This window comes from Anguilla anguilla, chromosome 2 (genome assembly GCF_013347855.1).
Source record: "Anguilla anguilla isolate fAngAng1 chromosome 2, fAngAng1.pri, whole genome shotgun sequence".
Classification (NCBI taxonomy): Eukaryota; Metazoa; Chordata; class Actinopteri; order Anguilliformes; family Anguillidae; genus Anguilla; species Anguilla anguilla.
Genome location: NC_049202.1, coordinates 10,729,043 through 10,743,244, shown reverse-complemented (window position 1 = coordinate 10,743,244; position 14,202 = coordinate 10,729,043). Strand labels below are relative to the sequence as shown.

Below are 14,202 nucleotides of genomic sequence, written 5' to 3'. Positions count from 1 at the left end.
ACATGTAACCCTTGCGTTTATCAAAGAAAAAAGGCATTGCTTTGCCACTGTATTTGACTAGATTTATTATAAACGCAAATTAGGAACTCAGGTACTGTGGCTATTAGCTATGTTTACAGATAGTTGTGGATGCAAGTACTCTTTTTCAATAAGCAGTTTTATTCACCATGACACCAGCCAAGCACAAATAAATCCGTGCACGTTGCGCTCGCACACTTGCAATTACACCCTTTTTTGTCGCCTCTGACGACATCAAAACGCGCGGCTGTCTAATATGAAAACAACGAGCAGAGCATGGAGGATAGTGGACTGAATCTAGTCAAGGTAGGTATCTAACGGCCGGTAGTTTTTCGTGTTACAGAAATATTTCTGAAAGTATTATGAGCTGCAACGCATGCTACTGCATTTGTATGGTTGATCACAAGCTAGTTGCAAGCTGTGACTAACGCTAACGTTTGGCAGCTTCCGAACTATGCTCGGTGAAGGAGATGGGGAGCAGAACGTAGCTAATGCTACCCTCTGCTTGTAAATAATTATATCAATATATTACTGTTAATTCACAATAAGCAAAGTTTAAAGGTGCAATATTTTGCCGTACAGAATTAAAATGAGTGTTCAGTAAATCTAGTTACCTAAACATTGTAGACCTGTGACTGTGGTTTGGGATGTTTGATAAACAGTCACTGCTAGCTAAGCAGGTCTGCTGAAGATATTGTCTTAGTGAATTGTTATCAAGAGTTTCGGATTGCGTTCTATTATATTGGACATTGTATCTTTTAAGCCCTCGCGTTACAAGTGCATATAGGCTACTGATGCAATGTTAGCATCCTTAAATTGTGGAGTCTTTTACCGCCAGAGGGAGTGGGGTAACATTCAGTAAAGTAGCCTACATGCAGTAAGATGTGAAGTAGCTACTGTGTAATGTGAGCAAACGACAGTAGCTTACAATATTTAATGATGTGCTTTTTCGTCCGTATGTATATACCACTACATATTCAGCTGTGTAGAGATTTAAAACAAATATATAATCTTTAAATCATCATCGTGATTCTTGCTGTCGCTGTTTATTCTTTTTTATCACCGCCGTCAAAATAAATATGACGCCAAACTGACGTAAAAAAAGCCAATTTTGAGCATCTCGTCTGTGTGTCTTTTGAGACGTTTGTCTCTTGCACCATCATTTTGAACGCTTCAAAAACTGATTATTAGTAATAGTAATATAGTAATTATTGTTGTTGCTGGTATTATTTACCATGATCTATAGCCGTGATTATTGAGAGTGGCTTTAGAGTATAGATGTTCTTCAGCCTTGACCAACCTTAGTCATGGTGACCTTCACATTATGTAATTCTAGCTTGACTGTAACCTGGAAGATGTATTGCATTTCCAGCAGGATGCTGACGCAGGCATTTTAAAAGCTGAGCACTCAGGGAGTCACCTATGTGCAGATGACTAAGCACTCCCTTATTTCTGTTACGTCATTTTAAAAATGCATATTTAATATATACAAGATGATACATAAGACAGAGTAACAGCACTTTTTATACGTGTTTTCTCACTCGAGTTCTCTGATTATGTTTTTTTTTCCAGCTAAATTGAAATTAGTGGTAAAATTCCTGAGGACAGAGATGAAAATGTTCTTATTCTGAATAGTCATGTGGTTCTGAACAATGTGAGCAATATGATACACCTTAACAAATTATATACAATGTACAGTTCTCCTCCAGTGGCAGTGCTCATAGTGATACATTGGTCCATTGTTAGTGCTTGTGTGGCACAAACTTCTGTGCAGTTCATTCCTGAAGTGTACACCTTAGTGTTTTTTCCTCCAAGACGAATGATCTGACACATACAAATTTCTTCCAGGTGCATGGGGGCGGGGGGTACGACTCTGACTTCAGCGATGACGAGGGCCCAGGTGGAGAGTCTCGCCAAAAAGAGAAGAGGTACTTACCAAACGACAGGGCATGTTGAACCATCCTATTGACTTTGATAGCGTCATTTAACCAACCATTTATCTTTTTTTTGTTGTTATATTATTGCAATGTTATTTCAGACATCACAACGTCAGTTAGAAACGTTGTGTAAGTGATGCAAATGACTCAAATCCTTAAATTGGCTTGTTACTCAAACAGGCACTGGCAGTCTCATTAATTGGAAAATATTCTGGTCTGGTAAAATTGGTTTGTTTTTAGAATGCCTGTTGGAAGATTGAATAAAAAGAGTGTGTTTAAGGTAAGGTTTGAGGTTTAATGTTTAAGCTTGCTCAGATTGTGCGCTGTATGATGTTATCAGAGGCTCTCTGCAGGGAGATGTACTAGCAGATATCACTCTTTGTGATTGGATCTGCTCTGAACTCCCCATGGTGCCCAGAGAGTCCTGTAGAGTAACTGGAAGCCCTAGATTAATATGTGTTCTTATTCAGCCTGTCCGGGGAATCTCACTATCCAAAGTAGAAATTACTCTTATTTATGACCTAACCGTTTATCCAAATGTGTTTTCTGACAGGAAACCCGATCATCACTTTCACAAATTTTCCTGAAGCACATTATATTGCTGTTTGCATCATAACATTACTACATTGCATGATTTTTTTTTCACATCCAAGGCGACCTATACGGCTTATGTTTTTGCACATTGTCCATTTATATAGTTGGATATTTATTGATGGAATTCAGGTTAAATGTCTTGCTGAAGTGCACAATCTCAACCAGTTCCTCCACCACTGCCCTCCATTGCTGCCCACTACTGTGAAAACATGAATTTGGCTGACTATGCAGGATATTGTAATGCTGCATTTTTATGTTTGCCACAATATTCCACCCTTGAGCCATGTTGGACAATTAAGCCTTTGAAGAAAATTTTTTTGGAGTGTTTATTTCAGAATTCTAAGTCAGTGTTCTAGAACTCCATTGCTTTCAATTACCAGTAGTGATTGCTACATCAGTATTAGTATCTTCAGTTCAGAACATTCTAATCACACATTTTTGATCTAACACCTTAATGTGTTCATAGTTTTGCACAGTAGTACTCGCATGTAACTCTTAGTTTTTGCTTAACTTTCTTTTCTTTTGTTGACTCAGGAAACATTCAGATGACCTGCTGCTGCAGAAGCCCTTCCAGAAAGGAAGACAATCTAAGGTGGCCCATAAGAATGTCGCTGCACAGGAGTGGGACAGGTGTGAGTTTCCTCTGTCAAGATTGCAAAAGGCAGTAGCAATGGAGTATGATAATATACATATATATGCAACATCTTTTTTTTATTAATAGGTATATATAACGTATCTTTTTTTATTAATAGGGAAGAAGCCAGAAACAGACGGCATCACTTGATTTCAATGAATGCTGTATCCTTCCAGTGAAAAAAAGATTGGATGTATCATGCTCAATCTTTCAAATGTCAGAAGTTTCTCATGCGGATGGTTTACTGTTCTTTTTTTGGCTGTGTGTGTGGATGTGTGCGCGCGCGTCTGTGTCGGTGTCTGTGTGAGTGTGTGTGTACCTGTGAGTGGGTGGTGGGTGGGATGTAAGTTCCATGTCTTTATCTCCATGAAACTGTGTCTTGGTTGGACAGTGCTTAAATAAAGCTATGCTTGAATGTATTTCAGAGAATTGCAGATTTTAGCGTTGCCTTTAATTAGAAACTGATTTACACAAGGACCACCAAGAAAACGCTTCTCATTATAATTCTTACTTCAGTGAAAAAGCTCTGAGGCAGAAAGAAAACCTAGACTGCAGAAGCCAGCCCTCCATTGGATTGCTAATCGCCATCCCTGTAATAATTCATGCTGCCGTTACTAACATGCAACCTGGGCAGTATGTATGCTGCATATTAATGAGTTCACATCACCATCACTACCAATGAAAGTACTGTTTTCATTAAAAATGCATGTGCATTGGCACGTACGAACCAGAAAACACAGTGAGCTGTGAACGCAGTCGTATGTGCTGCCTGGCCATTACTGCTGGTGCGAATGTAACTTGTTGACAGCAGTTTAGTTCAGCTCTGAGAAGTTCTGTTCATAGCCTGCAACCCCCTCTCCAGCTTGTTTCAGCTTGTGCTAGCGGTTTAGCTATATCAGCCAATGCATGCGGTACAAAGGTAGGGCATCAGTACTGACTGAGCCCTGCACTGATCCAAAACGAGCACAGGGGGATGGCATGCCTCTTCATGCAGTGCAATGATTCTGCAGTTTTCTAGATATTTCTACATTGTATAATACTGAGTACATGTGCATGTGGTCCCCTACATTTTTTTCGCCCAGTAATTGATCCACTAATGCAACAAGGAGTTTTACAGGAACAAAAAGCAGGGCTCCTGCCCTCCTGAACCCGGGTTGCCAGATCCCTGGCTCCAGAATAGGCCTTTGTGCGAGAGACAATGTTAATTTGCTACCATTTTTTGTAACAGCATGTTGTGCTACCTCTCCTTGATGTATCATTTTCAGTTTGACAGACACAAGAAGTTTGTCAGTGACTACATAATGTATTATGGTGGGAAAATGGGGGATTTCAAACGTTCAGCGTGAGTTGATTTATTTATTTGCCATTAAATGTAGTTTGATATCGAATTTAGTTTTGCTTTTCAAGAAATAGGTATTTTAAATCTCTGAAGTTGGTAAAATAGAAGGTGGTTTAAAATATGCCTGGAGCAAAATAACTTTTCAAAAACAACGCTAACTCCATAGCAAATGTATTACTTGCTTCAGTATCTAAGTCTAATCTTGTTCTGACAGGTTGTATTACTTTTATGTTTGTTAGCATGCCAGAATCCATTAAGAATGGTCCTACCTGTGTTAGAATCATACAAAGCCTTGTTAAATTTTCACATTTCAATGTTTCTGTTTCACCCTTTCAAACCTATCATGAAGTATTTTATCTCCAGAAAAGTTGATCTTTAGTTTCAGAGATATACTGTGTCCATGTAATGTCAGCACTATATATAGCCTGTACTAAAGGACTTTTTGTTTTAGGACCAAGGATAAGACGGATTTCGATGTTGTGAAAGAAAACCATCGGTTCCTATGGCGAGATGAAGATGAGGAGGATATGTCATGGTAAATTGCGGGTCATGGGTTCCTTCAGTGCGACTGCACATACTGTGGCATGTGCGGTCAGACTCAATCCAAACGTGGATGAACAGAGAGCAGAAACGGGGAATGGATTCCGAATGGGAACTTTAATTCCTGTTCTGTAAATCTGCTTTACGTTCGCAAAAATAACAAACCCTGGGGGTCTATAATCCCTTCAAGGGGTTAGCTTGAGTTAGCTCCCAGACGGCGCACGAAAACCCACGCTGCTATCCAGTATTTCCTGTCCCTGCCCAAAGATCCCTACCTGACCACTATTAGCCCATGCACCCCTTAAAACATAGAACAGCAACCCAAGTTCTCCCCTCTCCATCACAAGTCCTCCAATTAACAAGTTTCTCCTGTCTTGTTTTCTTTTGAATTTTGAAAACATTATGTAGGAGGTATGGAGGACATTGGCAGAACATTATAATACTTTAAAATGTGTGTGTGGGGTCGGGTGGCAGAGAAAATTTAATTAAACTCAAACATGTACTCTGATTCCTGTCTCCACCTTTCTCTGCATCTCTCAGAACTGCTAACATTGCAGAACGTAGGCACAAGTGCTTCCCTACTGCAGGCTGTACTGTTAGGACCATTAAAAGGGCTTGTCAAGAGTTTGAAAGCTACTCTACGTTGATTGACATAAACAGTCTGCATTAGCAGTAGGGCGGTGCGTGATTTTATTGCCTTTGGTAGTCTGTCTAAACTAATCTGAAGGCCTGTTCATTTAATTAGCAATCCCCTGCTGAAACCAAAGAGGAACGTGTCTTTGTGTATTCCGATACTGCCTTTAAATAATGCATGTTTCATTGCTCCAAGCCAGTATGCGGGTTGTGAGAACAGATTGTTTCCGTTTTTTTAATACTGCATGGAAATGTGCATGTTTTCCAGTGTGAAAAGTACTTGGTGTGAGAAATTATATTTTAATTTTCCTCTCCAGGGAGAAAGAACTTGCAAAGAAGTACCATGATAAGCTCTTTAAGGAATACTGCATAGCTGACCTAAGCAGATACAAGGAGAATAAGGTAGGCGCTGTTCTTTCCAACCTCATTCGATAACAAAGGTAATTTTACACCTGAGGTTATTATGACCTTTCTCATTTTAAGCTGGAATCTCCACCACATGGCAAAGAGGCTAGCAATATTGAACAGTATTTGCGGCCTGAATGAATAAGATCTCAAGTCTGCATTATGTCATGCACAGGTCTTTAGCAAAGCTTTATGTGAAGTTTATCTGATGTCATATGTTGTGTAAGGTTCTCCAATGTTCTTGTCTGATCCAGATTATTCCTGTGCTTATTACTTGTTGAAAATATCATACAGTACTTGCTGAAATAATTGCTGTTTCTCCCAACAGTTTGGGTTCAGATGGCGAGTTGAAAATGAAGTTGTTTCAGGAAAAGGTAAAATTTAATTGCACTGCATTGACTGATTTCTGTTACTGCATTACTTAGAAAATAATTACACTGAGCACTGTGGTCTGCATCCTGAACAGATAAATGCTGGCTAGTGAATCTTACTGTTACTTGAATTGTTTTATGGATGCAACTAAGTGCTCAAAGGACGGTTACCTCTAATCCTGCAGTTGGTTTAATGGTGTGTTTTTGGGTGTAGTTTTTCTGGTTCTTTACATTTTCCAAAATCATTATAGAAAAATTATTTATTGACTTGAATGGTGAAGTATGCATCATGGCATGAAATATATTTCAAGATGAATCTCATTTATTTTTGTGACGTCTTGATTTGATTCAAGACCTCACAAAAGTTTGAATTCAGTTCTTTTTGTTCTTGCCACTAGATGGCAATCTAGAGTTTTGACACTATTCGATTCCAGATTAACACTGAGGTTAAATAATCCATCTGTCAATCACAAACTTCATTTTAGTGGTCACTTTCATTGTCGTAAAGAATCAGAAGCCTTTTCATAATCCAGCAAAACCTTGTCACATGGAATTTGGATATAGTTGGTAGCAGACTTTTTGATCCTGTCCAATTGACTGGTTACTAGTCATATAACTTTATAAGATAGTCGAACCATTAGCCTTGTCAGGAATGTAGCAAGAACAGCAAGGTTTATATTTATGTGTTTGAATTGCGTGGAGTATTTAAATGGTCTTTAACAGGAAATGGTTGAAATAAGTATACCTATTCAATCACGGTTTTCTCTGTTCTTGCTCTTTTTTTCTTTTTTCCCCCCCAAAGATTCTTGTCTTGTAATTTGTTCTTGCGTGAAAGTTGAGCGTGTTAATGTGCCATCCTGGATTAAGCCATTCTTGTCCAGGTCCATGGCTTCCAATCATTAATGAAGGCACAGAGGGACAGATGGTGAAACCCTAGATGTGCAATATGATTAGTACTAGTAGTTCAAAATACTGCTTCAGACTTTTGTGAAACCAATGGATTTTATTGATTCGTGTTGTGTCTGGGTTGCATGTCATGACCTTTTTTTTGTGATAAAAATGCTACAGATGTCTGAGTTTTCGGTTGTGTGACATAAACATTAGTGTGGCATTACTGTTATCTCACGTGAACAGGTGAAAATGCATGCTTTCAGATGCCTGTTTGTGGGGTTTTTGGCCGACGTTAGCAGAATGAGATGAACATGGGCCTCACTAAGTCCATCCGTGTCCATAATTGACGGAACAGTATCCTCAGCGCTGTGTTGGACCGTTGCATGGTGAATACAGGAATGTTATTATTAACTGTAACGTTTTTGATCTGGGGGGGAATCAGTAAAAAAAATAAATAAAGTATGCTTCAATTTAAGTTTAAAAAAATATTATAATAATGCTATCGTTAATGGCAGTGTTAATTATTTTCATATGATTGGGCTAAATTGAATGATAGACTGTGGCTGTGGACGATGGACATTAAAAGTCATATGGGGTGAATGGGACAGTGCAGGGGGCTCATGGTTTCTCCCATGGGTTTGAGTGAGGTGGCTGCTGGAGAGGGACAGCGAGCGACTGCGTGTCCTGTGGTGAACCGGGCCTCCTAATGCTCTTAGAGCCCCTGTTTAGGCTGGGAGGCGCTTCTCCCGTCGTCCGTCCGTCCGCAGAGCCCTCCCTCCCGCTCTCCCCGCCTAAGCCGCCAGTCTGGCGCCTTCTGAGCCTCGGTTCCCTGGCTTAGCTCCCTCTCTGTCCTGATCTCCTTGTGACGTCGCTCGCCAAATCCCTCCGGACTCCGCGCCAAGGTCCAGACCAGAACCCCCGACTCCCTCGACGAGCACCGATTCCTGACGCTCGTTTCCTACGCCGCGATGGCGACGCCACCCTCACCCCACACCCGCGCACTCCGATTTGTAATTGCCGGAACCGGATAGCCGTCACTCTTCTGCCGGTTCAGTCCTGGTTCTGGACCACGGGCCTGGTTGTCAAGGGCAGCCGCTGACCGTTGCTACGGCACCTTGTCCCTCAGGGGTGATGGACACCACGTGACGAGTCCAGGCTAGCCACTGCTCTGCTTTGTCCTTTACTTTCGAGCGGTGCTCGGTTGAGCCCTTTCACCTAGAAACCATATCTGCCGGTCAGAAGGGGCCTGAGCATGCTTCCTGTCAGTGGTGTTCCGCACACGGGGCAGAGGCCCCGGCCCAAGCGTGTGTTGACAAGGAGGACCCGTTTCGCTCAAAGTGCCGTGGAAAGTTAAACCGTGTGCATGTTTTTACAGGCGGCTTGTGCGGACACGCTTGGATTTGGTGAACCTGCTAACCTTCTGCAAACCAGCTGTAAAATAGGCCATGGCAAAGCTCTGCACGACAGGCAGAGGTAGAGTCTGTGCTGGTTCTTTCAGGTCAACATTATGCAAGTTATTTTTCTCTCCTTAAATAGGAGCCCCAATGTTGTTGAAAGTCTCCAAGCTCATTTAGTAGGAACGCCCAGGTTTCTAAGACGCGCTGAACGTCCTGTTTCATAAACATTTGATGCCTTTCCAATCATTGTATCATTTCTTTTTGGGCAGGTTTCCCCTAGTTGAGGCCAGGATCTCTCTATGGGGTTAGGCAGAATATAATTGGATTCTGTACTCTGAAATCTGTTTTCCTGTATTGAACCATGAAGTGTAGGCTACTATCTGAGTCAACTGGTCAGGGTTGTTGTTTCAGTTGCAGATGTGTTTGACCCCTTTGTGCATATTTGCCAGGTGCTGCCATATATCCAACGGTGTTTTGCAGTATGACGTATGAATCTTGGTCTTTTTCAAGTTTTAAATGTCAAAATTAGACCTGATCCACTTTTTTGTGGGCCACACAGTTCTGTTCCCCACAGTCTTACTGGTTTGACATCGCTCTTTTATCCACTGTTACTGTTCTTCCTCACTAAAAATATATCTTAAGCGGCCTTACGTGATGACAAAGAAGGAAACAGAAGCAGTTAAACTGAAGTGAGAAGTTAGGTTTTCCATTCAGAGTTCAGGAGAAAGGCGTTACGGTGGTTTGATTGAATCTGTTGGGAACGCTTTTAGCGTCAGTCGGCTAAGGGCAGTTTGGCAAGATGGGGCTGCAGTAACAGCTGGGGCAGGGCCGTTAAGTGTCCTGGATGAAGATTGTCAGCAGGGAGTAGGGATCATCGGGGGGGGTGGGGGGGTGGGGCGTAGGAGGAAGGGGGTATCCCAGCCGACGGCCTGGTTCTCATCCACGGCCCAGTGACGCTTTCTTCCCTAACAGATGGAACCCTAATTGGATGTTAATGTCAAGTTTTTTTTTCCTTCTGCCTTTTCTGTTTGGTGATGTGAAAGCACTTAGTGAGCAAGACAGTATGCCAGTCCAAATAGTGTACAGTGCAGTTATTTTAAAAATCAATCATTTCCTTGTCTTCCAGTGCAGGTGTGGCACAAAAAACTTAATTAAGTGCAATACCCTTCCTGAAGTAGCAGATTGAATTGGATTGATAGCTTGATTTCAGTTTCAGTTTTATGGTTCAATGATGCAGTTACTAATAATGATCTTCGTATTTATGATATCTTTGTTATAGGTCAGCTATGTTATTCAGAATTATTTATTCAGTGTCATGAAATATTTTTTTCTCAAATAAATGATCCGTACAAACTGTGCAGGAAAGATTAATTTTAGGTGTGTTGGGTGTACTTTGTCCTACAGGCATGTGTTGTGAAAGATTTTGTTTGTAAGAGCTGTCTAAACCTGGTACAGTGGCATAATTTTTTAAATAATGAATTTATTCACTTGTCAATATTTGTGTTCTAAGACATGGTGTTTGTTAAAAAATGTCCTCAATGTGCAGTCCCTTCAAACACTGCTCACCTTGAAATTAGCTCTGTTAGTCAGACCTTGAAAAGGTGCACATGTCTGTTTAAATTGCTTGTAAAGGCTACAGTTTCTCTGGTTAAAAAGAAAGGATAACGAAATTTGCACACATGCCAGGTGGGGAGTTTAGCAGAGTCCCCCTGTGAGCGAGAGTGAGGAGCAGTCCTGCCCCATGGCCTGATGGGAAGGGAAAGCCCTGGTGGGGGAGCGCTGCTCATGACCCGATGTCCCCCAGCTGGAGGAAATCAGTTAGACACGGGCAGCGGCCGTCGGGGGTTCGGATAGGCCATGGGCTGGACGCTGGGAGTGGGCTCTGTGTGTGTGTGTGTGTGTGCGTGTGTGTGTGTGTGTGTGTGTGCACGCGTACATGTGTGGATCATGAGTGTATGTATATTTCCGTGAAATTCGGTCTGTCTGTTGTCCAGTCAGATGTTCATTGGCAGAAATACCCTGCTCACAGTGCCTCTCCCCCTGCCTTGTACTCTTCTTTTATAGGTGCATTAGGATTAAGAGCGATGGCTATTGGTTACTGAGTCATAAATGGCCCTGAGAAGCGGCCATCTCTTTTCTCATTACCGTTCCCACCAGTGCTGCTTAATCACCACCGGACCGGCTCCTCCATAATGGCTTCAGCTTCCCATGAGTAGAATTTATGGCCGTTGTCCAGGACTTCTGTATTCAGCAGTTTACAGGCCAACGGGGTAAAGTTGGGTGCAGTGGGTGGGGGCGTTAGCCTAAGTCATAAGGCAGAACAAGAGCGATTGTTTCCTGAGACTGACTCTCGGGGTGTTTACGGGGTGTTGAGCGTCGGTGTAGCCCGCACTGTGTTACCGGCGTCTGCCCTACAGGCCAGTTCTCCTGCGGGAACAAGCGCTGTGAGAAGCAGGAAGGCCTGAAGAGCTGGGAGGTGAACTTCGCCTACGTGGAGCTGGGGGAGAAGAGGAACGCCCTGGTCAAGCTCAGTAAGCGCCTTCCCCACCGCCTCCTAGCCTAGCGCCGCTGCTAACCCGCGGCTGGAACTGTAAGTGGCACAGATCAAATTAGTGCGGCCTCCTCTGAGAATTTCTATCAGTTTTAAGCACATTTTAACTACTTTGAAATTGATGTCAGTAATTTCAGTGATTAAAATGGATGAATAATTTTTTTGTTTCAGTTTTATAATTGCATTTCATGTATTGCTACAGAACATTTCCAACAGTATTTGGCAATATGACTTGGTGTTCTTGCGTGGTTCTGTATGAGAACCTGCAGTTACATGGTATTTGTCTTTAGCTTTGTCCTTTTCTAAAAGGGAAAATTAGGCCTCATCGGCCTTTTCTTTGTCAGTTCATCGGTCAGTTTTCCCACAGTTGTGCTGTTTTGACATTGGTGCTGTGTCCACCGTTACTGCCAGTCTGAGCTTTCACTGTTCACCTTCATGACCAGCTGATTGTGCCTTCTAGGACTTTGCCCTGAGTGCTCCTACAAACTCAACTACCACCACAAGTGAGCGCATTTTATTTTAATCGCTTGGTTTTTGTTTTCTTTTGAATGTCCTGAATTAAGCAGCTTAGCGACTGTCCGTCATTTCCCGTGACATTGACGCTGTCTTCCAGGAGGAAGGAAGTCAAATCGAAGAAGAGGAAGCGCTCCGATGAGACCCAGGACGAGCCGCCGTCGGGACCGGCCAAGGAGAGCTGCCAAAAGAAGAGCAAGCGCAGGAGGAAAGGTGGACGACCGTTCAGCTCCTCGGCCTGCTCCTGGCCTTCAGCATCACACCCTGTAGCCTTCAGTATCGCACCGCAGCCTGTACCGTGCTGCAGAACCTCAGTCCAGACTTCACAGGTTCACCTCACTGAGCCAGTGGGTCTTCTCACGAAAAGCTAATGTAAGAAGAGAGAGTGTGGCTGAAACTGGAAAATAGTTTTTCATCCAGCTGCTGGCTTCTGCCTTGGAAGCGATGCAACATTCCGTGAATAACATACCTGTACGTGCCTGCACAGCACCACTGCATTTCTGTCTGAGGAGGCTCTTTAGACTTTTCCAGAAGTCAACACCCCACTGTAAAAGGGAGGTCTGTAAATATGATAAATTGTCTTGTTTTTGAACGTTTAGGGATTTGGAGAAGTTTAGGGAATTTGCAATGTACAAGGTAAAAGGAGTTGAAAGTGATGTGTGTTCCCAACTTCCATGGATTACAGGCTCACAGACGTATCTCCACGATGTTTTGTAAGCACAGTTCCATGCATTTGTGTGAATGTGAAGTCTGTTATATAATGTCATACAACACAATTCACATGTGACCCTCCTGTGTCTCTTTAAGTGGAGCTGATCCCTGTCTTGTCTCTCCGACAGAACATTCCTCTTCCAGAGATTCAGATGACTCCGGGGAGTCTGACAGAGGTATGCGTTCGCTCCGCGGAAACTCGGGCCGAAGGAGACGGCCCATCGCCGCTCCTCATCCTCACACAGCCCGTGTGGAGACACGTAAAGCCTTTGTGTGTCCATGCGGCCCATCTTCCCTAAGGCAGACAGTCACTGTTCATTGGGAGACCTTAGACATCTCAGTGTGGCCGATAGCATTAAGCATACAAGATATGCTCTATTGTAATGTAGACCAGTGATGTTTATCAGTGCCCTTGGAAAGCTGTTCTTTGAAGTGGCTGGTTTTTTTATCACCTTAAAATAGCAAAATTAAATAAAATAAATGCATTAAACCTTGGTATGCCCAGTGTTGGGGAGTAGTTAACTACATGTAGTTAAATGAATAGTTTAATTTCAATTTGTAGCAGTTTGCTGGTAGTTAAACTACATTAAAATTTGTGTAGTGGTTGTTGTAATCATACATAAAATAACGATCACAGACAGCTCAGAGCAGCGTGAAGTATTTCTATGGTGTTCCTAGCTTACTCATGGCTGCGCATAACCAGAATGGAAGGAGCATTAGGGCAGTCTTGCAGGGGTCTGATTAGTGGGGTCCCTGTGACCTCCTCCCACAGGTGAGGATGAGTCAGACGAGGACACGGAGGGACCTTCGGAAGCAGACCACTGGAAGGGCCCCGCCCCTAGCGTTGAGGAGAAGTCCAGGTGAGGAAGACCTCGCTCGGTCGTCTTCACAGAACGGTCATCTTGGGGAACCCAGTTTTATGTCCACTTCACTACTGGTTTCCATAGTGATTTTCTTTGAATGAAAAGAAAAACACTGCTCATGTTGTGGCTCTTTGTGTCTTGTAGGGAGGAGGAGTTTGACGAATACTTTGAGGACATGTTTCTGTGACCGGTGTGTGATGAAGCTCAAGCCTGGAACAGGAGCTTTCCAGAACCACTGCAATATGTGTTTACGATTCAATGTGCTATCTGAAGTTTACTTCCATTTTATTAAAAACCTCAGAGTTCAGATTTCCTATGTCTGATTTGATTTGGTACGTTTTCTCTGCTGATTGTTGATGGTGACTTCAGTCCCTAAACGCTTAGTAAATACTAGATGTGATTGTATCCATCTCTCTCTTTTTGCACCCAGAAAGTATTTTCTACTCCTAGGACAGCACATCCACGTGAATGCTCATTATTTAACCTTTAATACTGTAAAATTTAACCATGATAAATAGTCGATCAGATCAATCCTGAGTTGGTCTTTCTTTTTTTACTATGTTGTTATGTGGTCTATGTCTTTTTTTATCTTTATGGTCAACGTTCACTACAGAATAAAGCGGCTCCTAATTGGACAAAAGCCGCTGAATTGCGCCTAACTAGTTTACGCCTTAAGAGACTTCTGTATGGCAAAGTTTAGTTTGCATATGTCTTACTCGATTTGAAAGGTAGAATTCAGCAGTACCCTATAGTATTTCACTGTAACACTGAAGTGTACTCTGTAGTAGTTCTTTGAAGTTCAGAA

At 42.5% G+C, this 14,202-nt stretch overlaps 1 protein-coding gene and 1 long non-coding RNA gene across 2 annotated transcripts; both read left to right on the top strand.

Moving 5' to 3' along the window:
* Positions 1–189: 189 nt before the first annotated feature.
* fra10ac1 (FRA10A associated CGG repeat 1) lies at positions 190–13,928 on the top strand. The gene is made up of 14 exons (XM_035406255.1): positions 190–324; positions 1,867–1,946; positions 3,084–3,179; positions 3,302–3,347; positions 4,449–4,525; positions 4,974–5,057; positions 6,013–6,097; positions 6,429–6,474; positions 11,177–11,290; positions 11,771–11,813; positions 11,924–12,036; positions 12,663–12,710; positions 13,307–13,394; positions 13,542–13,928. The coding sequence occupies exons 1-14, from the start codon at positions 295–297 to the stop codon at positions 13,582–13,584; spliced, it is 993 nt and encodes a 330-aa protein (XP_035262146.1). The 5' UTR covers positions 190–294; the 3' UTR covers positions 13,585–13,928.
* Positions 6,481–7,876, top strand: LOC118221301. Its single transcript, XR_004764083.1, has 2 exons — positions 6,481–6,801; positions 6,837–7,876. It is a non-coding gene; the product is annotated as an uncharacterized LOC118221301 (long non-coding RNA).
* Positions 13,929–14,202: the final 274 nt, after the last annotated feature.

Coding starts and splice junctions, on each gene's coding strand:
- fra10ac1 (XM_035406255.1), top strand. CDS start 295: ATGGAGGATAGTGGACTGAATCTAGTCAAG. Junction 11,814..11,923: donor AAACTCAACTACCACCACAA/GTGAGCGCATTT, acceptor GCTGTCTTCCAG/GAGGAAGGAAGTCAAATCGA. Junction 12,711..13,306: donor CTCCGGGGAGTCTGACAGAG/GTATGCGTTCGC, acceptor CTCCTCCCACAG/GTGAGGATGAGTCAGACGAG.